At 62.7% G+C, this 26,666-nt stretch overlaps 1 protein-coding gene across 5 annotated transcripts in view; it reads right to left on the reverse strand.

Moving 5' to 3' along the window:
• Window positions 1-20,397: 20,397 nt before the first annotated feature.
• The window catches only part of HDLBP (high density lipoprotein binding protein), a 56,290-nt gene continuing 50,021 nt past the window's right edge, over window positions 20,398-26,666 (reverse strand). For all 5 annotated transcript variants that reach the window (XM_065917209.1, XM_065917206.1, XM_065917208.1 and 2 more), the window contains exons 18-28: window positions 26,044-26,265; window positions 25,739-25,957; window positions 25,310-25,448; window positions 24,252-24,406; window positions 23,508-23,612; window positions 23,209-23,343; window positions 22,237-22,380; window positions 21,442-21,627; window positions 21,072-21,188; window positions 20,862-20,990; window positions 20,398-20,775 (exon numbers count right to left, since the gene is read on the reverse strand). In XM_065917209.1, coding sequence (XP_065773281.1) covers window positions 20,689-20,775; window positions 20,862-20,990; window positions 21,072-21,188; window positions 21,442-21,627; window positions 22,237-22,380; window positions 23,209-23,343; window positions 23,508-23,612; window positions 24,252-24,406; window positions 25,310-25,448; window positions 25,739-25,957; window positions 26,044-26,265 — 1,638 coding nt within the window. In that variant the 3' untranslated portion in view covers window positions 20,398-20,688. The remainder of the gene's footprint in view (window positions 20,776-20,861; window positions 20,991-21,071; window positions 21,189-21,441; window positions 21,628-22,236; window positions 22,381-23,208; window positions 23,344-23,507; window positions 23,613-24,251; window positions 24,407-25,309; window positions 25,449-25,738; window positions 25,958-26,043; window positions 26,266-26,666) is intronic.

A 26,666-nucleotide genomic window follows, 5' to 3' on the forward strand; every position in this document is an offset into this window, starting at 1 on the left:
CGTGGCCCAGGTCTTCAGAGGCCGTGCAAGCCCCCTGGCCTGGGACGCACCTGCGCCCTGAGGCCTGGGCCCACGGGGTCAGATGCTACCGTCCATCGTCCAGCGGGAAACCAGGCAGCGTCAGCAGGGGGAGACCTCACCAAGCCCTGGACCCATGAGCCCCTGCCCGCATCTGCCAGCCCATGTCAGTCCCAGGGCTGGGGACCCAGATGGGTGCCCAGGGGCGGCTGGGGGAGGGCGGGTCACAGTCCTTGGAAGTTGCCCCTCCACCACGTGGCACCAGCTCCTAAGCCAGCCTGGGCCAGCCATGTGCTGGAGGGGAGACGGCAGGGAGGGGGTGCAGCCAGCCAGGCCCCCAGAGCAGGCGCCCCTCCCTCCCACTCTGACTCTGCCTTCAGAGTGGATTGGACCCCCTTCCCCCACTCCCCTCCCTGCGGCTCTGGCTGCCCTGAGCCCTGCGACCCCGGCTCTCCACCCAGCACCAGGACTACAGAGCTAAAACTGATAGATGCCCGTCAGAACAGCTCCTGTTTAATCGACAAAAAAACAGAACCTGAGTGCTGGGGAGGATGTGGAGACACTGGAGCGTGAAATGGTGCGGCTGCTAGGGAGCAGCACGGTGATCCCCCAGAAAGGTGGACAGAGTCACCCCGCGATCAGCAGCCACGTTTTCAGGTCTGCGCCCCAAAGAGGTGACGAGGAGCACTTGTGCAGTTTCCGTTTCGAGGGGTGTGGTGGCTAATGCAGCAGTGAAGTCATGTGGACTGTGTTAATAGAAGCATTCGTTCGCAGGGAGGGGAGATATGGGCCACCGAGAGGAATTCCCACGTCATACAGCCACTCAACTTTTAACACTCTGAGGACCCACCAAACTGCTTTCCAAAGTGCCTGAGCCAGGGAATCTCCTGGTGTCCAGGGGTTGGAGCTCGGCGCTCTCACTGCTGGGGCCCCAGGTTCAGCACCTGGTCGGCGAACTAAAAATTCCGTAAGCCACAAGGTGCAGCAAAAAAAAATTTTTTTAACTTTTAAAAATTAAAAAAACGAAGTAAGCCTATTTTATTTTCTTTTACTTTGTTGCTACTGTTGTTGTTCAGTCGCTCAGTTGTGTCCGACTCTTTGCTACCCCATGAACCGCAGCACTCCAGGCCTCCCTGTCCATCACCAGCTCTCGGAGTCCACCCAAACCCATGTCCATCGAGTCAGTGATGCCATCCAACCAGCTCATCCTCTGTCGTCTCCTGCCCTCAATCTTTCCCAGCATCAGAGTCTTTTCCAATGAGTCAGTTCTTCGCATCAGGTGGCCAAAGGATAGGAGGTTCAGCTTCAGCATCAGTGATTCCAGTGAATATTCAGGACTGATTTCCTTTAGGATGGACTGGTTTGACCTCCTTGCTGTCCAAAGTCTTTTACTTCACTTTACTTTATTTTATTTTGACCATGACACATGCCTTGCAGGATCTTATATCCTCCAGGGATTGAACCCGGGTCACAGCTGTGAAAGTGCCAAGTCCTAAATACTGGGCACCAGGGAACTCCCGAGACTGCGCTACTTTACAAAAACAGCAACAACAAATGAGAGTTCCAGTTTCTCCACATCCGATCCAACACTTCCCTCTTCTGTGTCTTGGTATCACTTGTTCTGGTGGGTATGGGGTGGCGACACCCATTATGATTTTGATTTGTATTTCCCTACAGATGGCTAATATTGAGCATATTTTCCTGGGCTTATTGCCAATCCGTATATCTTTTTTAAGGAAATGTCTATTCAAAGTCTTTGCCTATTTCAAAATCACACTATTTGTCTTCTTCTCACTGAGTTATAAAGGTTCCTTATGCTCTGGATGCAAGTCCTTCATCAGACACACGGTTTTCACACGCTTTCTCCCGCTCTGTGGTTGTTTCATCACGTCCCTGATGACGTGCTTGGAAGTAGGTAGGTCTTTAATGCTGATGAAGTTCATGTTACCAATCTTCTCTTGTACTGCTGTGCCTTTGGTGTCATGTCTAAGAAATCACTGCCTAAACCCAACTCATTAAGACTTGCAACTATGGTTTCTCCTAAAAAGTTTTATCATTTTAGCTCCTATACCTAGGTTTGTGATCTTTTTTATCTTAACTCCACTTTAATTCTTTTTTTTTAAACTCCACTTTAACTCTTATATATGGTATTAGCTAGGCAGTTCAGATTTATTCTTTGGGAAGTGTAAATTCACCTGTCCCAGCATCATATACTGAAATCACTATTCTTTTCCCAATGGATTGTGTTGGCCTCTTTGTTTAAAAAAGTTGTTGTAAAATACAAGATTTTTTCTGAACTCTCGAGTATATTCCGTTGATCTATATGTCTACCGTTATGCCAGTGCCACTCTGATTATTCTCTTTGTAGTAAGTTTTGAATTACTTAAAAATTAAATTTAAAAAATTACTTACAAAATTAAAAATATGCATCCTGAAACTTTGTTCTTCTTTTTCAATGATGTTTTGGCTATTCTGGGTCTCATGTATTTATTTCCATGTGAATTTTGAACTTGTCAATTTCTGAAGAAAAAAAAAAAAAAACGCCAGCTAGAATTCTGATCAAGATTGTGGTGAATCTGTAAGTCAACTGGGGTTTGTTGCTGTCTTCACCATGTTGCCTTTGCACTCCTGCACATGGACTGTTTTTGCCTTTATCTGGAGCTTTTGACTTATTTCAACATCATTTGGCTCTTTTCAGTGTATAAGTCTTGCACTTTTTTTTGTTAAATTTATTTGGGTTTCATTTTGGCACTGCTGTAAGCAGAATTATTTTTCTGTTTTATTATCAGCTTGCTTACTGCTAATGTATAGAGATATAGTTGTTTTGTATGTTGATTTTCCAATCTTGCCAAAATGGATATTCAGTTCAGTTCAGTTCAGTCACTCAGTCATGTCCGACTCTTTGCAACCCCATGGACTGCAGCACGCCAGGCCTCCCTGTCCATCACCAACTCCTGGAGTCCACCCAAACTCATGTCCATCGAGTCGGTGATGCCATCCAGCCATCTCATCCTCTGTCGTTCCCTTCTCCTCCTGCCACCAATCCCTCCCAGCACCAGGGTCTTTTCAAATGAGTCAGCTCTTTGCATCAGGTGGCCAAAGTACTGGAGTTTCAGCTTCAGCATCAGTCCTTCCAATGAACACCCAGGACTGATCTCCTTTAGGATGAACTGGTTGGATTTCCTTGCAGTCCAAGGGACTCTCACGAGTCTTCTCCAACACCACAGTTCAAAAGCATCAGTTCTTCAGTGCTCAGCTTTCTTCACAGTCCAACTCTCACATCCATACATGACCACTAGAAAAACCATAGCGTTGACTAGACAGACCTTTGTTGGCAAAGTAATGTCTCTGCTTTTTAATATGCTGTCTAGGTTGGTCCTAACTTTCCTTCCAAGGATATTAGTTCTGATAGTTTTTTTAGTGACTTCTTTTGGATTTTCTATATACAAATTACACTGTCTGCAGATGGAGACAGTGTCACGTGTGTGTTTACCTATTTATTTAGCCTTCTTGGGCTGTTGTTGGCGCTTGCTCATCTACACTCCCACCTGGGAGGATCTCCCTCAGCCTGGAGGGCTCCCTGTAGTGTCTCCTGGGGAGCGCATGCGCTGGACTGAATCTCTCAGATTTCCATTCTTTCAGTCTCACTTCTGAAGAACATTTCTGCTGGATAAAGAATTCTCATTTGTTAATCAAACCTTTCGTCCATTCTTAACTCTTTTCTGTCCTTTAGCTCAGCGGCTGTCCTTATTTTACGTTTCCCTGCTAGCTCCACCACCTGGCTCGTCTCTGGGTCTGTCTCTGACTCTGTCACCTTGTCCAGTGCTGAGTTTAGTTTTGGGAGGAGCATCCCTGGATCTGCCCGAGCGTGGTTTCAGGTGTCAGCTCAGGCGCAGTTCGCTTCTGCGCTCCTCACCGAGGTGCGCGTCTCACCCTTCTGATGAGGTCCTTACTCCTGCGGCCTCAGCTGGGAAGCCGGGAGGATCCTAGGGGGATCGCCCCCTCCCTGGAGGAGCTGCTGTGCTGAGCCCCTCCTGAGGTTCTGTCAGCCCGCCTCGGGCAGCTGCCTCTGGGCGTGACCAGCTCAGGAGCTCCGAGCACCCAGGGGTCCCCTCAAGCCCGAGGCTCCTCGGCAATCCCTAAGTCTGACCTCTGCTCCCCGCCCAGCAAGGCCTCCGCTCCCTCGGGCTCTGTTGTCCTGCCTTGCAGTTTGGAAAGCGCCCTTAGGGAGAGAGAGCGGAAGTGAACGCAGGGCTCACCTCACAAGGGTCCCTCCTATCGAAGGCCTGGGCTCCCCAGCCAGGGGTTGAACCCAGGTCCCCGGAAGTGGACGTGCAGAGTCTGCTGGGAACCTCCCGCTTTGTCCGGTCTTTCCAGTTTCCAGGGAGGGATCCGAGGCTGGAGTGACTCACACGCGGAGCGTTCGAGGGCCGCGTAGACTCCAGAGGAGCGGGGGGCTTCGCCTGCTGGGGTGGGAGCCACGGGGGGCGCTGAGGGCGACCCCAGGCCTCCCTGTCCCCCTCGACCGCTGCGGGGCTGTCCCGGAAGCTCCCCTGGAGCCCTCCCGCCCCGAGCGGAGGCTGGGAAGGAGACTGAGGAGAAGCCCAGCACCCAGGAGCCGGGGAGGGCTCCTCCCTGGGCTGGCGGCCCCCAGACGTCCCGTCCCCGCCTCTGTGCCTGTCGGTTCCCAGCAGACTCTGTCCTCGTTTGGGAGGAGGACCTGAAGCAGGGTCGGCCACTGGACGCCACCCACGACAAGAGCAGCACATGCGGGGCCTGGAGGGACAGACAGCTTCCTGGGCAGCCTTCACGCGGCCGGACTACACATGGTCCCGCTGCAGGGGGGTGACTGCGGAGCCCAGGCTCGGCCTTCATTCTGTGACCTCCGACCTCACCCCACAGGCCCGTGGGCACCGTGCCCAGAGCCGCGGGTCAGATCAAGCCCCGGCGTCTCGCTGGGGGGGGGGGCCCGGCCCTCAGTGAGCCCCGGTGGCTGTGGATCCACAGACCACAGGCCAGTGCAATCAAGCCCTACCTGTCGCAGGAGGCCAAGTTCCTCGGGGAAACCAGAGCCCTTGGATCCTGGAAACTCAGGAGCCACCCTGTGCTCACCCACCCCACCTCCGGTGTTAAAGTTTTGGTGTAGACGTGACACTGGTCATCCTGACTCTCTGTGTTGGCAGCCTTTCCCGTGCAGCCTGTGGGTTGTAACACTTGGTGTCACTTAGATGCTCCAGCCGGGTGGAGGCAGCTGTGTCCGGGCTGTGGCGCCCTGCACTCAACCCTCTGCCCCGACCCCCTGGGTCGCCCCCCCCCGGTCCGCCACCCTCCTTTCTGACCAGCAGCCTCCGGTCCACGGGGCAGGCTCTGCCGTCAGAGTCACCGGCCCTGAGGTCAGTCACATCCCTGTGTTTCCTGGTTGTCTCTGGATGCATTTCACGCCACAAAACACAGCTCGGCTTTGTCTGTTTGAACCTGACGGAAGGACTCGGAGCCGCTCCTCCTGACACGGCAGCTGCGAGACCCACGCGCGTCACAGGGGCGGCTGCGCTCGCCCGCGGTCCTGGGTGAAGCACCTCCATCTCCCTCTATCCCCGGGTGCGCAGACAGGGGCTGCTGTGACTGCTCACGGTGCGCGTGCCTGCGGGGCTGGCTCCGGAGGCTAAGCCGGGCCACACGGGTGCCCGGCTGCGCCCCGCTGACAGCGGGAACCCCTGTGGACACTTGCTGGCATCAGTCTCACAGTCTGCCGAGTGAGCAGAGCTGCCGTCTGCAGCCGCGTCTCCCCGAGTCCTAGAGACACGCGACGTTTCTGCTCGCTCGCAGGCTCTGTGTGTCCCCAGGCGTGTGAACAGCCGTCTTGTCTCTTCTGCACTTTCGCTGCTGGGCCATCCACCTTGTTAGCATCAATGCTGGGCGCTTGGGTCCTGGACACTTCTGGCCTGGCCGTCCTGGGCACCAGCATCGCTATGTCCCGGCTGACGGACCATGTGGCATCCCCTCCGCCTCGTGTTGTTTCCTACCCTCTGGAACAGGCAGGGTGCCCCCTCTGCCCACCGCCCCCTGCCCCTGGCTGGCCATGCTCCCTTGCAGAGCCGCATAGAAGCCAGCAGACACGCACGGGGTGAGACTGGGGCTGAGACTCCCCATTGATTGGGACCTACTCAACAGTCTGATGAGGGGAGAGGCTGAAAAGCACCCTGTGTCATGGAAACAGGTGGCGCACAGGTGTGGACACGTGACTTTGCTGGACCTCCCTCCAGACCGCTCGCCCTGAGTGGGCACGGGGGACCCCACGGGGGCGGCACGGGTGGCATCCACCACCCACTGCCCAGCGCCCTCAGCCCTCAGAGCAGATGAAGCCTCAGCCTCAGCACACGTCTCAGCCAGCGGGGACGCACGTGCCCACCTCTGGCCAGGGGCGGGGCCTTGGCCTCAGCCTTGGGGGAGCCCTAAGGGCTGAGATGGGAGCCACAGCTGAGAGTCACTGAGGGGGCCATTTGGGACAGCCGGGGTGCTCAACAGGGACGCTGGGCCCTGGGGCTGAAGGTCCCCAGCTCAGGACTCCGGGGGAGCCTGGGACACCTCCGCACACAGGCACTGGCCACACCCTTCCATTCGCATACACCCCATGTGGACACTTCTGTTGTACGTGCATGATGTCAACAGATGCCCCATGGCTTGTCAGAGGCAGAGACGTGTGGTCATTACCTCCGGAAGCTGTTTCTTGCCCACGAGACCAGGACAGCTGGTGGCCCCGGTGGCCTTGCAGTGACTGTCATTGTTCGGCGGCTTCTAGAGGCAGGTCCACAGGTCAACCTGCTATTTATCACGTGGGTTTAAAATAGCGTGGTGAGTTTTTACCATAGCTACGGAAACACCTCTTTGCTCAGTGTGAATGGACACACACATACACTCATGCACACACACAGTGCACCCACACAGCAGGCATGCACGCATGTGCACTCCCATGTGCAAAGATGCCCGCATATGCCGCGGGCACACAAACCTGTGCACACACGCGTGCACCCCAGGCTCTCACGGAGCCCGCGGTCCCCGCTGCATGACGTGAAGGCCGAGGACCCCGAGGTGCACCACTTCCTCCTGCATGCCCCCGGGCCGTGCTCTGCTCCCACGCGGAGGATCTGCATCTGAAGCTGCCCCTGCGGGCGGCGCCCCCCGAGGCAGGATTGGGGCGGGGGGGGGGGCAGTGTCTGCAGCAGCCAAGGCAGCCTGGACCCCCAACCCGGACCCTCCAGGCCTCCCGCTGAGGGCCCACCCGGCCAGCCTCAGGAGGACAGGCCTGGGGCTTCTCTGCGGCCCAGGCTGTGGGTGGGCCAGGACCGTCGTGGTGTGGGGGTAGACAAGGGGACGCCACCGCTCTCACGCTCCTTCCTGCTGAGATGGTTCTGGGCCTCGAAGCAGCCCTGGGGCCCGGGGCCCGGAGAGGGAGGGGCTCACCTGGTCTACACGGGGTGCACAGCTGGGCCATGGTGGGCGGGAGCAAAGCCGCACACCCCCACAGCACTGGCACCCGAGTCCCCTCAGGATGGGGGGCAACCGACCATCCCTCCCAGGAGACGCAACTGGGCCTCTGACTGGCCGGCCGCCTGCTGGAGTGGCTGGGCATCCCCAGCAGCCTGCTGAGGCCATGCCTGACGTGCCCCAGAGTCACACTCCTGCTGGTTCAGTGAGCAAGCTGTCCAGTAAGGGGGCTCCGCCAGTCCCCGACAGCCTCAGGCGGGGCCCAGGGAGTGGAGGTGAGAGAATCACCAAGTGGGTGAACCAGAACCTGCCGCTCTCCCCGAACTCTCCCCCGGACACTAGCCCACCCCCGCCCAGCTCCGAGTCCGCAGTGGGCGGGCGGGCGACCCGGGACTTCCTCTCACACAGAAAATCCAAGAGGCCGCTCCACACTGTTCCTGGAGTCCTTCCCTTGGCCCATGACTCCCCGAAGCCGGTCACAGTCTCACCCAGCATGCAGGTTATGGTGGCACCCAGGCCTGGGGGGGACCCGAATGGGTGCCCAGCACCAGAGACCCCCACACTGAGGACACCTCCCTTCTGGCTGGGGGGCAGACTCGTGCCCCACCCAAGGGCTTCCCGAGGTTCTGGGTCCGGGGCAGGCCCTGCAGTCAGCCACCGGCCAGACACCTCCTGGAGAGAGGGCTTGGGTGCCACGCCCGGAGCTCCCGGGCACCCAGACGGCAGTGGGCTCGTCGGCCCAAGCACCGCCACCGCCCTGCCCTGGGGGTGTCCATGCCATCCAAGAACCTCCCGTGACTTCAGGAGAGGAAGAGCCCCACGCAGGAGCCGCCCATGTGGCCAGAGGCAAGGCTGCCCTGAGGGCCCAGCGGAGGCCTAGGCAGCTGGGCTCCGAGTCTTCGCGCCTGCGGGTCCCTCAGGGGGACAGCCGTGCCCCCTTCTTCCCCAGTGCCCACGGGCACCAGACGGTGAATGGGGGTCCCAACCATGCTCAAAGCCTGTGGCCCAGACCCCGGACCCCTAGCAGGGAGCAGAGGCCTCTGTGGACATCAGAAGGCTGGCCTGTGTTGTCCAGGGCAGGGAGGCCCCACAGCTGGGAGCCCGTCCCCACCTTGCCGCTCCGGGCCCACAGGCCCCCAGAGCCCCAGTGGACATCACCTTCAGGGACTGGTGGGACTTGCCAAAGCCACGGTGCCCGCGCAGGTGTGGGTCCAGCAGGTCAGTGAGCACGGAGGCCAAGGGGGCAGTGTCCCTGAGAACTGCAAGCAGGGCCGGCCGGCAGCAGGGGAGGGCTGGGACGGGTCTGCCCAGGAGAACTGGCCCCTGCAGACCAAAGGGCATGGCCACGTGGGCTGCCCAGCAGGGCCTGGGCCCCCCTCCCGACACAGGCCTCCCGTCAGGGGGACGGCTGCCCATGGCGAGGGGCCAGCGCAGGCTGTACTTGGAGGGGCATGGGGTCAAACCCAGACTAAACCCCGCGAGCCAGCCTCCCGGCCAAGGCCTGCCAAGTGTGAGAACACCGCCGCCGGGGCCTGTATTCGGAGAGTCAGGGCCCCAGGAGGCTGTTGTGGGCTCAGCCCCTAGACAGGAGGACCCGCGAGTCCCTGCCGTGCCATCACACTACCCGTGACAGACCTCCCACTTGACCCCCAGCTGCGCGAGACCCAACCCTGAACTCCACCACCACTGAGGATGATCCCTAATTCCCTGAGAGGAACCACCTGCACCAGGTGCTGGCCAGCTCAGTGGTGGTCCTGACAGTGGTGAGGGTCCCCACTGTCGGGCGCTGTCCATCAGGCCACTGTCCTCCGAGCCTCAGCGAGCAGTAGCACCCCCTCCCCACCGTGGGGCAGGGCGTGATGTTGTCTCTGGGACCCAGGAGGCCCTCGCTGTCCTCAGAAAGGCCATGGTGTTCCTGGGCTCCAGGGAGGGGCTGAGCTAGGGATCTGGGCCCTAAGAGGCAGGTGTGTGTAGGGCAGGGGGCTGGGGCATGCTTCAAGCACAGGTCCCCTCACCCTGTCTTGCCCTCTAGTCACAGGGACTTCTTAACTGACCCCCTTCGGAGATCTCAAGAACTTCCAGGTTCACCTAGTGAGATGGGGGCCGGCTGACAACAAGGCACAGAGGCCCCTGTGCCGCCCAGAGGCCGCAGAGTCGCCTACCTCTAAGTCTAAACGACTGCCCTTCCCGCCTCTCCCTGCCCAGCCACCTCCTGCTGCCCAGCAACCCGCCAGGAGAGGCTGGGCGCACAGCCTGGTCTGGGAGTGGAACAGCATGTGGCTGTGGCCTGAGGGTGCTGGGGTGTCAGGCTGCAGCCGCAAGGCTCACGTACCCGCTGCCCCGCAGGTGGCCGTGGTGCTCTGTGCCAGGGGTCCATCACTGTGTACTGGGCCATCCTGGTGTTCGGGTCGGACAACAGCGTCCTCGCAGCCTGGGTGAGCTTCCATCCCTGCTCCTGCCGGCTGGCTGGGTGGTGGGCACTGGTTCCCTCCTCCATCACCCTGCCGTCCCCCATAGGCTTCCCGCATCGCCAGCCTCACGGGTCCGTGGTGCACCTCGTCTTCATCCTCATGCTCTCCAAGATCTACGTGGCCTCGGGCACACGTCCTGACGAGATGTGATGAGTACTGACAGCGCTGGGCGCCGGCCAGTCAGATCCTTTTCTCATGAGTGAGGCGCTGCTCGGACGCGTCCCTTCCTCCCTGTGAAGCCCCTTAAACAGCAGTGAGCGCGGCCTCGGCGGGGGCGGGTCGCTCCCCCTTCGGTGACCCCCCTTCCGTTTCCCAAGACAAATCCATCCGTCCACGAACTGCACAAATAGCAGCCCTGGTGTCGGGACGGGACAGAGCCCGGCGCACACCGGGGAGACCGGGGTAGGGTGCGGGGGAGACCGTGCGGGAGGCCAGGGACAGCGCCCTGGGGAGCCGCCCGCAATGTCCCTGCGACGGCGGGGCCTGGGAGTGTCCTCCAGCCGGCCTCCGGGGGCCCGCCGCCGTCTCGGCGCCTCCTTGTCGGGCACCTCTGGCGCCCAGCGCCCCAGACCCGTGCCCAGCCCGCTTCCGGAGCCGCATCGTGTTAATTCCTACCGGCACTTGCACTGCTCCTCCCCTACGCGGAGTGCTTCCAGAAGGCCCTGAAGTCAGAGCTTTGGGAACGCGCCCTCCGCTGCCTCCTGAACGGATCTCTTTGAACGCCCGGCGGCGGGCTCTTTCCTCACTCCCTGAGCCGGGGCGGTGCCTGACGCAGGCGCCCGCTGTGCCCTAGAGGGGCCCCCACGTCGAGTCTGAGCGCACTGTCACCCGCAGGGCGTCCATCCTCCAGTTCGTCAGCTTCCACTCGCCGGTCTACACATTCTTCTTCAAGAGCAGGTTAGCGCCTGCGCCGGCCACACCTGCCAGCCCCGCCCACACCCCGCCCACACCCCGCCCCGGTCACACCCACTTCCGATTAGCCACGCCCCTCCTCAGTACGCCCCGCCCACGCCCTCTAGGCCCGCCCTGGCCACGCCTCCGCTCCTCCTCAGCCCGCCCCCCCATGCCCCGCCCACGCTCTCCTGGGCCCGCCTCGGCCTCACCCTGATCCGCCTCAGCCCGCCCTAGCCCCGCCCACTCCCTACTGGCCCGCCCCCCCCTACTCAACCCGCCCCTTCCCCGCCCGCTCCCGGCTGACCCCGCCTCGGCCCGCCCCTGCCCCGCCTAATCCCGGATGGCCCCGCCCATCCTTAGCCCTGGCCCCGCCCCTCCTCGATCCCACCCGCCCACAAGCATCGGCCACGCCCCAGTGGCCAAGCCCCGTCGCTCTCGCTGCGCCCCACCACACGTGGCCCGGCCACGCCTCACACGACGGTCACGCCCGCGCCCCGCCCCCTGTGGCCCTGACACCGCCCAGAAACTCGGGGGAGGTTGGCGGGCACCGGGGTCGCTCCCCGATCCCCGCCGTGCCCCCACCCCGCCGTGGTTCCGCCAGGTGGGCCTCGGGCGGCCGCGGGAGCGGAGGCTTGGCTCTCCCCAGGTTCGGCGGCTACCCCGGCAACTGCCACACCTTGCTCGGGGTCCGCAATGAGGAGGTGAGCGCGGAGAGCCGGCGGTGCCCCTCCCCGGACCCCACTCAGACAGCCGTCCACAGAAGCTCACAATCCGCTTGTCCCCGCTGGCACCCCATTCGCACCCGAACCCAGCCCCAGTCACTGGCATGGGCCATGAGCCGCCGTCGCTGCCACAAGCTCGGTCAGCAAGCTGGAGGTGCAGAGGCTGACGGCCCCCCACGGGGCTTCTCCCCAAGGCGCCGCCGCCCCCCGTCAGCACAGGCAGGCTCACCTGCAGCTCTGAGAGTCAGGGGACCTGTTTTCTGGATAGCGGAAGCTGGTTTCCTGCGGGATGAGCCCTCGCTGCTGTGCGGGGTCTCCAAGAGCAGACCCCAAGGAAAGGCCCAGCTTCAGTTCACTGGTGCGGATGCCACCCTGGGAAGCATGCAGGGGGCAGGGGCTGTGCAGAAGGAGGTGCTCCTAGCAGCACTTGAGTGGGGGCTCACCACTGTGGGCTTGTGAACTCAACTCTGCCCCAACCCGCCTGAGACACTGTAGAAGAACTCTCAAAATGACCATCTGGTCCCTTCCTGGCTGAGGGCCAAGGAGGCACAGGTAGGGGTCCAGACGTTGCCATGGAACATCTCCCCTGAAAGCCCCTCTGCTCCCATTAGTTGCAGGAGGAGGGAGAACAGCAACTTTCCATGGGTCAGAGCTGTGACCCAGCCTGACATTGCCTGCAAAGGGGCTGTCCCTAGGGACCCTCTCCAGGTTCACACTGTCGGGGAGACAGAGCAGATGGGCTGACACTCGGCCCAGGAGTGTGCATGGCACACAGCAGGCAAGCAGGCGGTATGCGGTTATCAACAGGAAAAGCTCCCAACTCAAAATGGTTCCAGCAAAAAATGCAGTTTCGTGGGCTCCTCTATTGAAAATACAGGACTCTGTGAGCTCAGGTATGGCTGGAACCAGGTGTTTGAACAATTTTGCACTGCTTTCCCCAGCACTGGCTGTGTTTTCAGGCAGATTTTCCTCTCCTGATAGGGAAGACATCTTGCTTCAGCTGTGGGCTGACGTCCCGAGAGCTCAGGACAACACCCTCTACTTAATACCCAGCACAAGGTACGTCATCCCACAGGTCCCCCAAGAGCCCCGGGACCCGCCTCTCACTGGCGTCATCAGGTCCCTGCTTGGTGAGGCCTGCCTGCATCCTGGGTCTGCCCTAGATCCACAGGCTAGGGTCAACCCCATGTGACTCCACGTGGTTCCCCAAAGAGCCCAGGGTGCCACACGGCCATGCCTCTGATGTCCTGTAACATCTGCCCACTGGACCTGGGGAAGACTGTGGGGGCTTGAGTGAGCTCAGGAGGGGGAAGGAAGGGAAGGAGGGTCTCTGCAGTCAAGATGCCCCTGGCCTATCGGAAAGGGCGTGGCAGGGGCCACCTTGGAAGCCTGGAAAAGAATGGACGCCTTGAGGCTGGTCCCTCCCACAAGCTAACCTGAAGGGCGGGCGCTGCAGTGTACAGCTGGGGACTGCCTTGCCGAGCTGGCCCAGGAGCTCCTGGTCACCATGGTGGGCAAGCAGGTCATCAAGCCATGCAGGAGATTCCTGTGCCTGTGCTCCCCGGGGTGAGTCTCCCACCCCACCCCACCCTCCTGGAAAGCATCCAGGGACTATGGGACTGGGGAGTGTCTGGGGCAGCCAGCCCCGCCAGAAGTTGTGGGGAAGGCGGGTCCCGCCCACCTGGACCCCAGGGACTCAGGCACGTCCAGGGGGGGCTCGGCCCAGCTACTGACCCACAGGCTCTCCGACGCCCCCACCCTGTGTCGCTGCTGCAGGCGCACACTGGGGTCTCTTGCCCCGAGGCTGCCTCTGGAGGGCAGGAGGCCTGGGTTCCTGGGCGCTGCCCCAACCACCGGTCCATCCTGTCTGTAGCCCACTGGGGCTGGGCCAGGCGTTCTTTGGGGAGGGAGGAGCAAGGAGAGGCCCTAGGCTTCTGGTGCCCTTAATGGGGACACTGGGATCCCATCCCCTGGTTCCACCCACTGGCACCACTGTGGCTGCAATCAAGGCAACCGGGACCCACCCCCCCCCCGCCAGGCCAGAGCCCTCGCACTGCCCCACCCAGGGATGGCCTCACATCCAGCCCAAGGCGAGACCCAAGCTGACCTTCAGCAGCCCCTGCACACCTCATCTCCCCGGAGACTTCCCGGGCACCACAAATCACGGCTGTCAGACCGTAGCCCAATCACGTGCCCTCTGTGGCGTGGTCCTGAGTCTCAGGGCAGGCGGTGCTGGGAAACTGAATTCAGGATTACAGCAGGCAGGGTGTAGCCAGACGAGTGCAAGTGTGGGCAGAGAAGCGCGCACACGCTCGTGTCCGGGATCCTCATCCGCTCCCTCCCTGACGTAGCTCCTGCCACCTCCTCTTGCCCAAGGGAGCTTGGGGGGGAGGCTGGCACCCTGCCCCACCAGGGGGATGTGGATGCTGAAGGCCTGCCCCTCGTGCTGCACACCCTGGGCCCCAGGCCTCCAGCTCCTGCTGCCTTTCCCTGCAGGGCAACCAGGGGAGGGCTCAGGAAAACAGGGCCATCTTCCTGATGTTTCCTTTTTGTTTAACCCTGGTGTTTCTGTCTCCAGGAAGCTAAAGTCCTGCTGGCAGGGGTTCCGGCTCCATTCTGAGAAGAGGAAGGCAGCGGTTTCCCTGGCGGCTAGCCAGGTGCTCTGGGAGGTAGAGGCGGACTACCAGCTTTTGCCCTTCGAAGGCCTGTTTGACGGGTACCTCAAGATGGGCAGGGGCCGTGGTAGGGGCTGTCACCACCAGCACCGTGGGGAAGGGTAACTGCACCACCAAGGGGCCTTCCAGCCTCAGCATTCCTGCCTGCATCTGCCTTGAAATACGATGTAGGGATGGGTGTGACAGGGAGTCCCTGATGGAGCCTGGTGGGGGGAGATCAGGAAACGAATGGTGGGGCCATGGCGGGGAGCACTCAAGAAAGGCTGGCTGAGGGCAGGAGGGGCAGCGCTCCAGGCCCAGTGACTCAGAGAGGACCTGGGGCCACTGACGGGGCTCGCTTGGAGTGGCCTTCATCTCCTCCCAGCCCCGAACGCCAGGGCCAGAGTCTGGTGCAGGACGTGAGGAGAGCAGTGAGGGTGGTCAGGCCTGGGCGAGGCTGCACGGAGGCGGCAATGGCCTGGAGAGCTGGACTTCTCCGGACAGTTTTTCGATGCCCACACTCTTTGCTGGACCCTCCAGTGCCCTTGCCAGGAGGGGGCCTGTGTCTGGGGCTTATCCCCCGCATGGATGTGGTGATTGCACTTTTTGAGGCCAGGGTCTGCATCTCATGCGGCCTTTCTGTTTGATGACAGAGGGGAGAACCACAGCACAGTCAAAAGTGCTGCATCTGAGCAAGGCAGGCATTGCTCTGAGCTCCTGGCGGCCAGAGCAACAGGGGTGACGGCAGTGGCTTCGTTCTGTGGATGAAGAGGGCAGAAAGCGCACAGGGAGGGACATGCTTCCTCATGATAACGTGAGCGGGTGACCACTGGACGAAAGGCCTCCGGGCCCCAGGCTCTCCTTAGGAATCTGACGTAAGAGCCAGAAGCCCCCTTCAAGGAGCCCCTTCCGAGAATCTTGCCAAGAGTTCACAGGGCGGGCGCGGCACTGGGAAGGACAGTTAGAGTCCCAGACCACAGGCAGCAGGGGGAGGCCGGGGATGGCCAGAAACACACCCAGCGCTGTGAGAGCAGATCGGGGAGGCTTCCTGGAGAAGGGGGCCTTGCCTTGGAGCCTGCGGGATGAGTAAAAGCAGGGCCTGTGGGCACAGGCAGGGGTGGGCCCCCGGCCTCCCTGAAGGGCGTGGTGAAGTATTTACTGTGGGCAGTGTCTGGCCACTGGTCGCAGGTGCGCGTGGTCCTTATCACCGGATGAAACCAGGCGGGCGGAAGTCAGGGTCACGCGCCGTGGCCACCGGAGGGCCTGGCGGTGACCCTTATCCCCGCAGTCCCGCAGTTCGGCTTCATTACCACCTTCGGGGCCGCCTGCCTGCTCGCGCTGCTCTTCGCGCTGCTCAGCAATTGGGTGGAGATCCGCCTGGACGCGCGCCAGTTCATCCGCCTGGTGGCCGAGCGCGCGCAGGACAAGGGCATCTTGTTCCACATGCTGGAGGCATCCCGCACCTGGCGGGCATCAGCATCGTGAGCGCGGGGCCTGGCGGGGGCGGTCCCCCGGGAGAACTGGCCGACCGGGGCGCGTGGACCTGCGCTCACTCGCCGGCCGCCCGGGTGTTCCTGCTGGCCTTCTCGGCCCAATTCCTGCCGCGTGCCCACTACCAGTCAGCTTCAGCGCAGCGCGCAGCCGCCTGTGCGGGTGAGGGCGCCGGGGGCGGGGTTCCCAGGGAGGGGCGGGGCGGCATCCGCAGCGGCCAGGTTGGGAGGGCCCGGCTCCCCGAACTACCGCCTCCGGAGCTGCATTGCGGGAGGGGATCAGCCGGTGCAGGGACGGCACTTCCAGTGCCCGCGGGCTGAACTCAGCGGCGGGGAGCGGGTGGCGGGCTGAGAGGGGCGCTGGCACCTCAACCTGCCCCCCACCGCCGCGTGGCTCCCACAGGTATCGGGCCTTCCGGCAGGATGATGCACATTATTCCCGGACCTACTGGACTCTAGCGCCACCTGTTCGGCCCTCGTCACGGTGTTCGAGGTGCCGAGGCCCGCAGGATGCTGGGCCCTGCTCCCACCCCAGGGCTCCGCCCAAGGTCAGTGCGTGATCCGCTGGGTGGGCATGCGGGAGGCCGCAGGCCAGCGCCTCTGCTGTCCTCCTGCGGGCAGAAGGCGGCCCTCTGTGTCTTCGCCTCCCGGCCTGGCCTCTGTCCAGAGTACCCTGGACACTGCAGGGTCCGTGGAAGCTGGGGTGGTCTGCTTTGCGGCCTCTGCCTCTTCGGGAGTTTCCTTTCCGGCACTGATGCTTGATGTCCAGCTCAGCCCACGCCTGCAGAGCCCTTGCCCACCTCTGGCCCCACTCTGGCACGTGTGCCGAGGGGTGGGGGTGCGTGGCCCCCCACAACCCCCCTGCTGCCACCCAGCACGTGGGGTTCTGCGCTGGCGGCTCCTCGACCTGGTGGAAACCGACATCCCTGAGTCTGTGGTGATCAGGTGAAGCGGCACTACAGCGCCAAGCAGACGCTGGTTGAGAACTAGGTGAGCCCGCACGCCCACCCCCGCCCGCACTGCGCCGCAGTCAGAGTCTAATCACGGTCCTCCTCTCTGTCCTTTCCTGAAAACAGGCTCTCTGTGGAACAACCGGAGTAAAAGAGAACCAAGTCTTGGGCTCAGAGACGAGTCCGGGCCCAGATCCTAGCTTGCCAGGAGCTGGAGTCACAGCTCGCCCCACAGAAGGCGGCTGAGGGGCCTGGAGGCGGGGTGGGGGGTGATGCGTCAAAGGCTTCCCACCTCAGAGGCCACCGCCCCGCTCCTGGCCCCTCAGGCCTGTCTGCCTCCCAGGCCCTGGCGTGGGCTGGCCCCATGGCCCGCTGACCCCAGTCAGGGCTCCTGGAAGGTGGGGCGCTTTCCCTGCCATCTCCCGCACAACCTCACCTCCCCCCTTACCCAGCGGGCGGGGCGGGATGGCTCCATAGCTGAGGTGCTGCCTCCCCCGCCTTCGCCTGCCCCCCCTCGCCTGGCCTCGCAGGCAGGCACGGGAGGTGGCCTCCACCAGCTTCACACGTCCGCCCCCCTTAGCCCTGGACGGGGCTCATCTCCCCGCAAGCTGGTGGGCTTGGGGTCCTCCGTCTGGCCCTCCCTGTACCTGCTGCCCCTCAAATGGTGGCGCCCCTCTCCAGCCAGCCCCGCAGCTTCCTACCCGGTCCAGGTGGGGTCCAGCCTGCCCCTCACATACCCCAGCTGGCAGCCCCAAACCAGACTGTTCTGGGCCACAGCCGCGAGCCTGCTGACCCCGCCCCCGGACCCCTGCAGCCCCCTCCTCTGACAAGGCCCGCAGTTCCACCTCCTCACTGCTCCCGGCGCCTGTCCACAGCCTCCGAGCAGCCCGTTCAGCGCTTCCTGTGGCAGCGCCTGGCTACCACCAGCCTGGGGCCAGCAGCAGCCTCCCGGTGGCGAGCACCTTGATGGGGAAGGTTTGGAGGGAGAGTGAACTCTATTCCTTGAAGCCCTCAGGGGAAAGGACATTCACTCCCGTGACGCTTGGTGGCTCTCCTTCCGCAAGTCTTCCCGTCTATCTGCATGGGATTATCTTCAGGACGGGGAGCTTCACGGCACCTGCAGCTGGACTTCACCACCGCCTGTCTTCGTGAGCGCCCTGCGTCCGCCTCCTCTGAGCTCCGATTACACAGTGCCCCCAGCCTCGCCGGCGGCTCACTGCCCTCTGCTCCGTGGCGGCAAGTCCCGCAGTACAGACGCCGGGAGACGGTGCCCGCTTTTGACTCTCAGGGGAGCGGTCCTTGAGGTCACAGCACTGTCAGCAAGGACACATGGTCCTTCAAGTGCTTTGACGCGCCGCAGTCCGCCAAGCTTCTCCTCAGAACTGCCAGTCGGCGCCTTTGTAACACCCACAGATCCGGGCCTCGGGAAGCCCCAGGAAACTCGTGACCAGGGAGGGGCTGAGACCAAGGGGCAGGTGCTTGCTCGCCGTCGAGAAAATGAGCCGTCCTTCTCTTTGTGGGCAGCGGGGCTGTGTGCACCATGTCCTTGTTACAAAATCCACAGGCAAGTTTTCTTCCAGATGGTTGTTTCTGTTGTCTCAGACTTTTAAAAGCAAACTCAAGGAAACATAAGAAATCTTGGGTTTGCATGAAGTGAGCACATCAGCGTGACGAGCATTCATACAGACACAGCCCCGGGCACTGGGGTGGGGTGCCTGGAAGGGCCTGCCCACACCGCCTTCCTTTCCCGCCTGGAGTGGTCCCACCTTGGCCTCAGGGACGGGACCCCGAGGTGTGACCTCCTCTGCGGGGCGCACCACCATGAGCCTTCCCGACAGCGCTGTGCTGTGTGACGCCCCCTGAGTGAAGACCACTGAGCCATCCGGCCTGGCTGCCAGGGCTGACCGCGCTGCCATCAAACGTCCACACCCCCTGGTGTCCTGGAAGATGTCAGTCACCGTCCGCCCCCAACACTGACGCCTCCCGGCACCCTGGCTCCTGCGAGGCCATTAGTCCAGGGCTGAGAACCCTGTGCCAGCTGGGGGGCCGCACCAAGCGTCTGTGGGGTGCGCAGTGACCCTCCAGAGCATGCCAGGCATGCCTGGTTCCCCGAGGCTGAGCTCGGCAGGGCGTGATAAGACGAGTCTCAGCACACTGTATCCAGTTTGGGTTTTATTTTAGAATTTATAAAATTCCAGTGTCATCCATATTCATGAGCCTCCACACATGTTTGCATATAATCTCCAGATTTCAAAGTTAAGGCCAAGGGATGGATGGTAGCTACGGACACATGTGACACGGAAGACACTCGAAGAGGGCATGGGGCACACGCCCCGTCCCGCCAGGTGCACGCAGCCCCGGAGGCCGCAGGGCAGTCACCACGCGACCTTCAGCCACCACCAGAGCAGACACAGTCAAGGCCGGGGGTTCGCAATGAACGCACATGTGCGAAGCCTCTCGTGGGAATTTAAAAAGGCCCCTTTGGGGAGGGGAGGGTGGAGGCTGCAGAGGACCTTGCAGGAAAGACGGAGGAGCTGTGGGCAGACTCCCCGGGAGCCGGGGGCCAGCGGGAGGGAGCTGACCGCGGAGAGGCCCTGAGACCCTGCAGGTGGAGGAGGGGCTCCCAGGGACGGGCCACCCTGGGGAGGCAAGAGGGCCCCCTTCCGTCCTCCCCGGCCATTGGCTCTGCCTCGTCTGGGGCCGCACACACGCCCCATCGGCCATGCCTGTGGACGGGCACATTCAAGGCCGCGTGGGCCAGTGGGCACTTGCAGTGGGGAGACTACTCTTGGTCTGTTCAGGAATTAAAGTCAAGATGACAGCCTGAGTTAATAAACTGAAAGAAAAACCTCCCATGGGGTGGAGGTGGGGGAGAAGGTGGGCTAAGCAGTGGTGACTCTCCCAAGGACACAGTCAGCTTCTCCAGGAGGTTGGGGACCAGAGACCGGACAACTCAAGAGTGGCCCGTCACCTCCGTGGGGACAGACGGCCCAGGGCCCAGGGCCCCATCTTTCCCCTCACCAAGCACCCTGCCCTGCGGAGGCCTGGGGCTGACGCCCAGACCATCCTACCAGACACCTGGGCAGGACCAGGTCCTCCGCCAGATGGGACAGCAGCTTATCGCTCACACATGCATCCACGGACGCCCGGGGGGCTGGCCTGCGCACCCCCAACTCTGGACACTGGGGGTGGGGCAGGGTGCGGCCTGGAGCCCAGGGTGCCAGCTTCTGGCCCCGAGGCCATAGCGAACACCAGAACCCAGTGGACTGGGGGGCCAGGGGCGGGCAGGGGCGTGGGGCACAGCCGCTGGGCGCCAGAGAGCTGAAGGTGGTGCAGAAACACAAGCAGGCCTGCGGCAGGGAGCGGGGCCCTCTGTGGAGGAGTGGGGGGCCCAGCTCCCTCACCCCTGCCTGCACTCCTCAGAGCCCTGCCATGCGGCCTTGCCTCTGCCTGCAAGGCTGGGTGGTCTGGGGTGCAGACCCTGACACAGAGGCCGGGCCGTGTGAGAGCCGACCCCCGTCTGCCATCGGGTCCTTGGGCAGCCCCGGGCTCTCAATTGGGCCCGGGACACCCCATGTGTGCGCAGGGCCTTCCCCCTGACCTCAGGGTCTGGGTCGGTGGGGTTTCCAGCAGCTGGAAGAGGCGGGTGGTCCTCGGGGAGGAGGTCTGCAGCAGGCAGGGGAGAGGGACGTGGGAAAGGACGAGGGCAAACGTTTGGCTTTTATAAAGTCAAGGAAATTTATTTCCTGAGGTCATGACAGGAAGCAGGCGTGGCTGCAGCTGCGGGCTCTCCCGGCGGGGCGGGAGCTTGGCCGCTGTGCGGGGTGACTCCGAACCACGGTCTCCTTAGTGTTCACGAGGTGCCGAGTGCAGGGCCAGGCCGGGCCGGGGCCGCCGGCTTCGCCGTGAGACCTCAGGGCGGGCGGGATCGACATGTACGCGGGGTCCAGCTGCTGGGTCAGAGTGAGGCGGACCCTCGCGGGGCAGGTGCTGCTCCTTGGTCATTATCGCTTGGGGCCCCACGGAAGTGTCTTGGGGGCCACCTGAGCCCCGAAGCTGGGGAACTCCTCAGAGCTGCTCATATCGGGAGCCTGTGGGGGAGCACATGGCTTGAGGGACAGCGCCCTACAGCGGCCCCGGATTGCACGAGCGCGGGTTGCTAGGGGCAAGGCCTCACCTTCTCGCTGCTGCTGGCGGTCCAGGGGGCGTCGCGTACGACAAAGCCCTTGGACGGCGCCTTGGACTCCTCGTGGGCAGGGGGCTTCAGGTACAGCTGCAGCGCCTCGCTGTCCACCACGTCAGCCAGCTGTGGGCACAGGCGGCGTCAGTCTGCGGCAGGGGCCCGTCACCCCGGCCCATCGGGGCCAGCTGCCCCTGCAGGACTCACGTATTCCTCCTCCAGGTTGAGGATGTGGTCGATGGCCTCCTCCACGTTCTCTGGGAGCCCCGTCACAGTCACGCAGTTGGGGTCGGGCGCCCCGCTCTGCGGGAAGCGGATGTCCACCTGGACGCAGAGCACACAGAGCCAGGGTGGGTGAGGGCCCCGCCGTGCGTGCGCCAACGGCCCCTTCAGTGGAGGCCTCCTCGCTCCGTGGGCGCAGAGCCGCCTGCCACTCACTGCCCTGTAGGGTCAGCTGCCCCGCTGTGACCCACAGCGCCTCACTACCTGAGCCTGGGGTCTCCAATGGTTTGGGGGAGTCCATCTCCCCGCCTACTCTGAGGGCGAGCCATGCTCCAGGCTCAGCTTAGGGACTCACCTTGAACTCATCCATGATTTTGCGGATGGCTTTGCCACGGGCACCGATGATGCGGGCGTGAACGCGGTGGTCTAGCGGAACATCCTCAGAAACCATCTGTTCAAGCTCACCCACGATCTTCAGGATGGCGTCCCGGGCAGCCTCTGTGTTCTTCTCATAGCCTGTGATGGTGATTTGGTCCTGTGGCTGAGAAAGGATCTGGTCAGAAGAGGGTACCCCAGGGACACCTGCCTGCGAGCCCCGGCCTGGGGGCACCCTCCACGAGCAGCAGATGCTCGCTGGCGGGCTGAGGGCCAAGCGCGGACGCTGTGCCTGAAGGGGAGACTGGCGGCCCGGCAGGGTGGCAGCACCCTCTCCTTCCCCCAGACTCCCCGAGAAGGACAGTCGCCACCACGGGCTGAGGGTGCAAACACAGACGAGCTGACGCTGGATGGCCAGGGCGCAGGGAAGGCCCTCCACTGGAGACTGAGGCCTGCAGAGAAGGTGCAGACGCCGCGGCTGGCACCCCCACCCAGAGCAAATGTGACGCCAGACCCGTAAATACCAGCAGAAGAAATGGGAAACTCAAGGCAGAAAGAAGGAAAGTAGAAATTCCAACTCGAGGCCATGCCCCTCAGAACAGGAAGAAATACAACCCTGGAGAAGGGCACGTCACGATGCCAAGGACCCGAGGACAACAATGAACATCTGGGCATTAGACAGAGGAGCAGGAACTGAGAGCGGCCCCAGGAGAGGGGCCCTCCCAGGAGAGAGGAGACTCTAGGCCACATCAGGGCAGGCCCTCCGGCCCCCTACCTGGCTCCCGTCATCCTTATCAGGGAACTGGATGTTCACGTCATGCTCCAGGCGGATCTGGGTGATCACCGCCCCCTTCCTCCCGATGATCTTGGGGTGGTATTTGGGGTCCACAGTGACACTCAGCTTAAAGCTCCGTAAAGCCTGCCAATGAGGCAAGGCGCAGTGAGGCGGGAGCACTTCCACCCCGGCCCTCACCACCGCCACCGCGCTGTCCTCTGCCCACAGGCATCACGTCACCTCTGCACCAAGAACGAGGCTCAGCTTTGCAGCTGAGCTCTGCCGCCCTCCCCCCAGCAACCGAAACAAGGGGCCGAGGATGCCGCTCCCGCGAGCACAGCGCCCGCCCGGCTCCACCTCCTGAGCCTGAGATGCAAACAAGTGAGTGTGCAGAGAGCTGGGCTTAGGGTGGTGGGACGTGAGCAGGCGCCAAATCCCCAAACCAAACAGAAACTGCAGACGCATGAAAGGGAACAGAAGTGCAAGGGAACGCCCACAACTAGAGGCCTGGGCAGGGGGGACCCCAAGGCCGGCACCGCGGCCATGGCCGAGCTGAGGTGCGCGGGCTCCCGACGGCCCCACACTGTCCCCGCCCTGCATCACGCCGGCTTCTCGCGTCCCCGACACCAAGGAGACAGCACCCAGGGTGCTGGCGGGGCCTGCCCGAGTCCAGGGGCACACGCTGGGGGTCTCTCCTGGAACTGGCCCCCAGGCCTCCCCAGCCGAACCCTCCCAGTAAGGCTGGCAAAGGTCTTCCTGTTTACTTAAGACACAGCTAACAACACAAAGTCCAGCTCTCGCCGTTTTGGTAAGAGGGGGCCAGGCGCCCGACACCACCTGCGACGGGCGCTCCCGGCCCGTGGGACCCTGGGCTGGTGACGCAGGGTCACCCAGCCCAGTCTCTGCCGCCTCACTTCCCTGCTGAGGGGCAGCCTGGGTGTGAGGGGCTCGGACCGGACACCTGGCCCTCACCCGGTCCTCCTGCTCAGCCTGCAGCTCCTTCACCCGCTCCAGGAGCCCCGCCTTGGCCCGGTCCAAGTTGGCAGCCAGGCCCGTGATGGCGATGATGTCAGACTGCAGCTCCGGTGCCGGGACGTGAATGTTCACCTGCGTGGAGACAGGGCAGCCTGCTGCAGAGGGCATCCGTGGGACACGGCCCAGCCTCGGGGTGAGGAGGGTGGGGGGAGGGCTCAGCTCGCAGAGTGTGCAGGAGCATGGCACCCCTCCCCAGCACCTGGCGTCCAGCGAGACGACCTGCAAAGTGGCTGTACCTCAAACTCGTCCATCATCTTGCGTATCCCACTTCCCTTCTGGCCGATGATGTAGCGGTGAAGGTCATAGGGCACCTCCACTTCAATGGTGACAGGAACCAGCGCCTGCAGGACAGGGCTGGGGTCAGGCCTGAGGGTGGGGTGGGGAGCCCGTGGGCTCAGCAGCAGGCCTTTCTGGGGCACAGGAGAAGAGTTGTATGGGAATGAGATGCTCTCTAGAACCTTCCATGCTGCCCCAGCTGGGCAGAGCGCCACTTTCTATGTGAGGGGACGCGGGAAACGGTGTGGGGTGCAGCCATCCCTAGGAGAAGCAGAGACATGGAAGCCCAGGGCCTCAGGGTCTGGGAGCCCCCCTCTGTGGGGGCTGGGGCCACACAGAGGCGCACCCTGATCCCGGCCGCGCAGAGACCCTAGAGAAGGTCAGAGCGACGGGATGCCGCCTGGGACCACGGCCCCCTCCTGGGGCAGCGCTGACGACCCGACCCGTGCCGCCTCTGCAGCCTGCTCACCCTAGGTGACCCACTTGTCTCTCGCTTGTCCCCACATCACAACAGGCCCCCATCCTGCCCGCTGCGGGGGGCTCACTGAGCGCTGACCCTCGGGACCCTGCACACCGGGGGTGGGGGGGGTGCTTGTCCATGGCCCCAGGCCAGCAGCTCTGCCCAAAGCAGCGGTGCTCAGGTCTCAGATCTGCATCTGCTCCTTGCTGAGGACCAGGGGCGGGGCTGGGTGGGGCATGCGCACCTCCAGGGCTTCCTTGGCCGCCTCGCACTTCTCCTTCCGGCCCGAAATGACGATGATGTCGCACCTCCTGGGGGAGCCGGGCTCGGCCTCCTTGGCTTCTCTCCCCTCCGCGGCATCCTCGCCGTTCTCGTGGACAGGGGGCTCCATGCTGTGCCCTGGGGAGATGGAGGGGCAGCTCAGGCTGCGCGCGCCCAGGGCTCAGCACCTGCCTCGGGGGCTGCGGGGGAAGGCGGGGCAGGGCCCGCTGTGCCAGAGAAGAAGAGACCACCGCCGGGGCGGAGGTGGCTTGAGAAGACAACTGAATGGAGACGAGGTAACTGCTCTCATGTCAGGAAGACAGCAAGCAAAGTGCAAGCACGCGGGGCCAGAACTGGCTGGATGGTCCAGTCAGGCCACGTTTTCCCAGTATGACCAAAACAAACCAAACACTCATGGAGCAAGACAGCGTCCAGCAGAGCAGAACACAGACGCAACCGCCAAAGGCAGCAGTGACCCGGGAGGGGCTGGGGCGGGCCTGGCAGCCGAACCCACAGGAGGACCCCAGGACTACATGGCTCTGAGCTGACGGGTCGCACGAGCCACAGTCACCCTGACGACCATCGAGTGTCCTCGTACTTGTGGGGAAGCCGTGTGGGTAAGGGGTGGGCCTGAAGCGGACACTCAAGTGTGACTCAGAAAGAACAAGTGTGCCCTGTGTAAGCCAGGGGGTGAAGGCAGGTGTATCTTTACATCAGCCTGTGCAATTCTTCTTTAATGTGAAACTGTTTCAAAATTAGAGAGTAAACATTAGAGTGTGAAACATAAATGCAATAAATGATTTAACTTGTAGCCCAAGCTCTTCATAGGAAAATAGGAGATTCACTTCCTCCCCACATGGGAGGCTACAGATGCTCAGCTCTCCAGGCCAGTTCACCAGCAGCTGGGAACCCTGAGGACATCTGAAGGGCCCGTCGTCTCCCTGCGACCACGACATAGCCCGCTCCGACAGACCAGGGACCCTGAGCCTCTGGAAGCCCCCGGACAGCCAAGAGCCGCCACCTCCCCCAGCCAGGACCCACCTGGGTTCTCCTCTCTGTCTGGGAATTTAATCTGAACGTTATAGTCCCGGGTGATCTGCTGGATCTTGGAACCTTTAGGGCCCATGACTGATCGATGGAATTTCTGGGGTATGGTGCATTCTATGGTCACCTGGGCTTCCTGGGAGGAGACAGAGCAAAACGGAGAAGTAAAGGCCAAGGTCAGTTGCTCAGGACCAAGTTCACGTCCGCACCACGTCTGTCTCCCTCCTCCAAGGCCTCTGGTGGGAAGAGTGGCGGGGGGCAGGGCCACAGGGGAGGCTCCCCGCCCCCCGCCAGGGGCCCTCAGAGGCTGGGCTCTTGTCTGCCTGCCCCCCTGGAGGAGGGAGGCCCCCGCAGAGAACCCGCCCGGCCCCCCCAGAGAGCAGCTTCTGCGTCAGGGCCTGGAGTCCGCCGAGCCTGGGCGCCCACCAGGTCCTCGATGATCTCCTGGATGCGCTTCTTGGCTGCCTCCACGCAGTCCTTGGCGCCCTTGAGGGTGACCTTGTCGCTCTGCGTGCCGGAGCGTGGGAAGCTGACCATCACCCCGCCGTACTCCTCGGCAATCTCCCGCAGCACCTGGCCTCTCCGGATGACGAAGTGGCGGTGGTGTTTGGGGTCCACCAGCATGCAGTCTTCAACCACGTTGTCCTGGGGCGTCGGGAAGGTTGCTGCGTGAGCCCCTGCCCGCCTGCCTCCCGGGACCAGGCCGGCCCAGCCCCGCCCACCTGGCTCACCAGGTTCTGGATGAGCGCCTCCAGCTCCCGCTGGGCCTCCCTGACGGCATCCTCCTTCCCGATGATGGTGATCAGGTCCTGCTCGCGGTCCTCAGCCGCCGGGAAGACGATGCGCGCCCCGGTGCTGTCCCGCACCTTGCGGATCTTCCCACCCCCTTTGCCAATGAGGAACTTGTGATACTCGGGCTTGGCGCGGATGTCCACGGTGAAGCTCTTGGTTTGCTGCAGAAACCAACCAGCTTCGTTGGTCTGGAGATACCTGTGCAGCCCCAGGGACAGCGGGGTGGGCGAGTTCTCCTCACACTGCCACCCACGACTGTCCAAACGGGGCTGCTCGGATCTCAGCACGGACCCAGACCAGGCAGCACGTGCACTCCCTTCCCTCCACAAAGGAGAACCTCAGTCCTGCTCCGACAGCAGCCTGCGCCTCTGTAAGCTGTTCCCACCTCCCTCCGCAAGGGGACGCTGCGGGGACGGCGGCACCTGCCCAGACCCTGTCCAGGCCTGCCTGGGCGCCCCCACTCCTCCCAACCCGGGCCAACAGTGCCTTGTGCAGCACTCGCTCCCAGGGCTGCAGGCGACCCAGGCACCCAGCTCAGAGACAGCCAAGCCAACTGAGGCCT

Source organism: Muntiacus reevesi, chromosome 1 (assembly GCF_963930625.1).
Source record: "Muntiacus reevesi chromosome 1, mMunRee1.1, whole genome shotgun sequence".
Classification (NCBI taxonomy): Eukaryota; Metazoa; Chordata; class Mammalia; order Artiodactyla; family Cervidae; genus Muntiacus; species Muntiacus reevesi.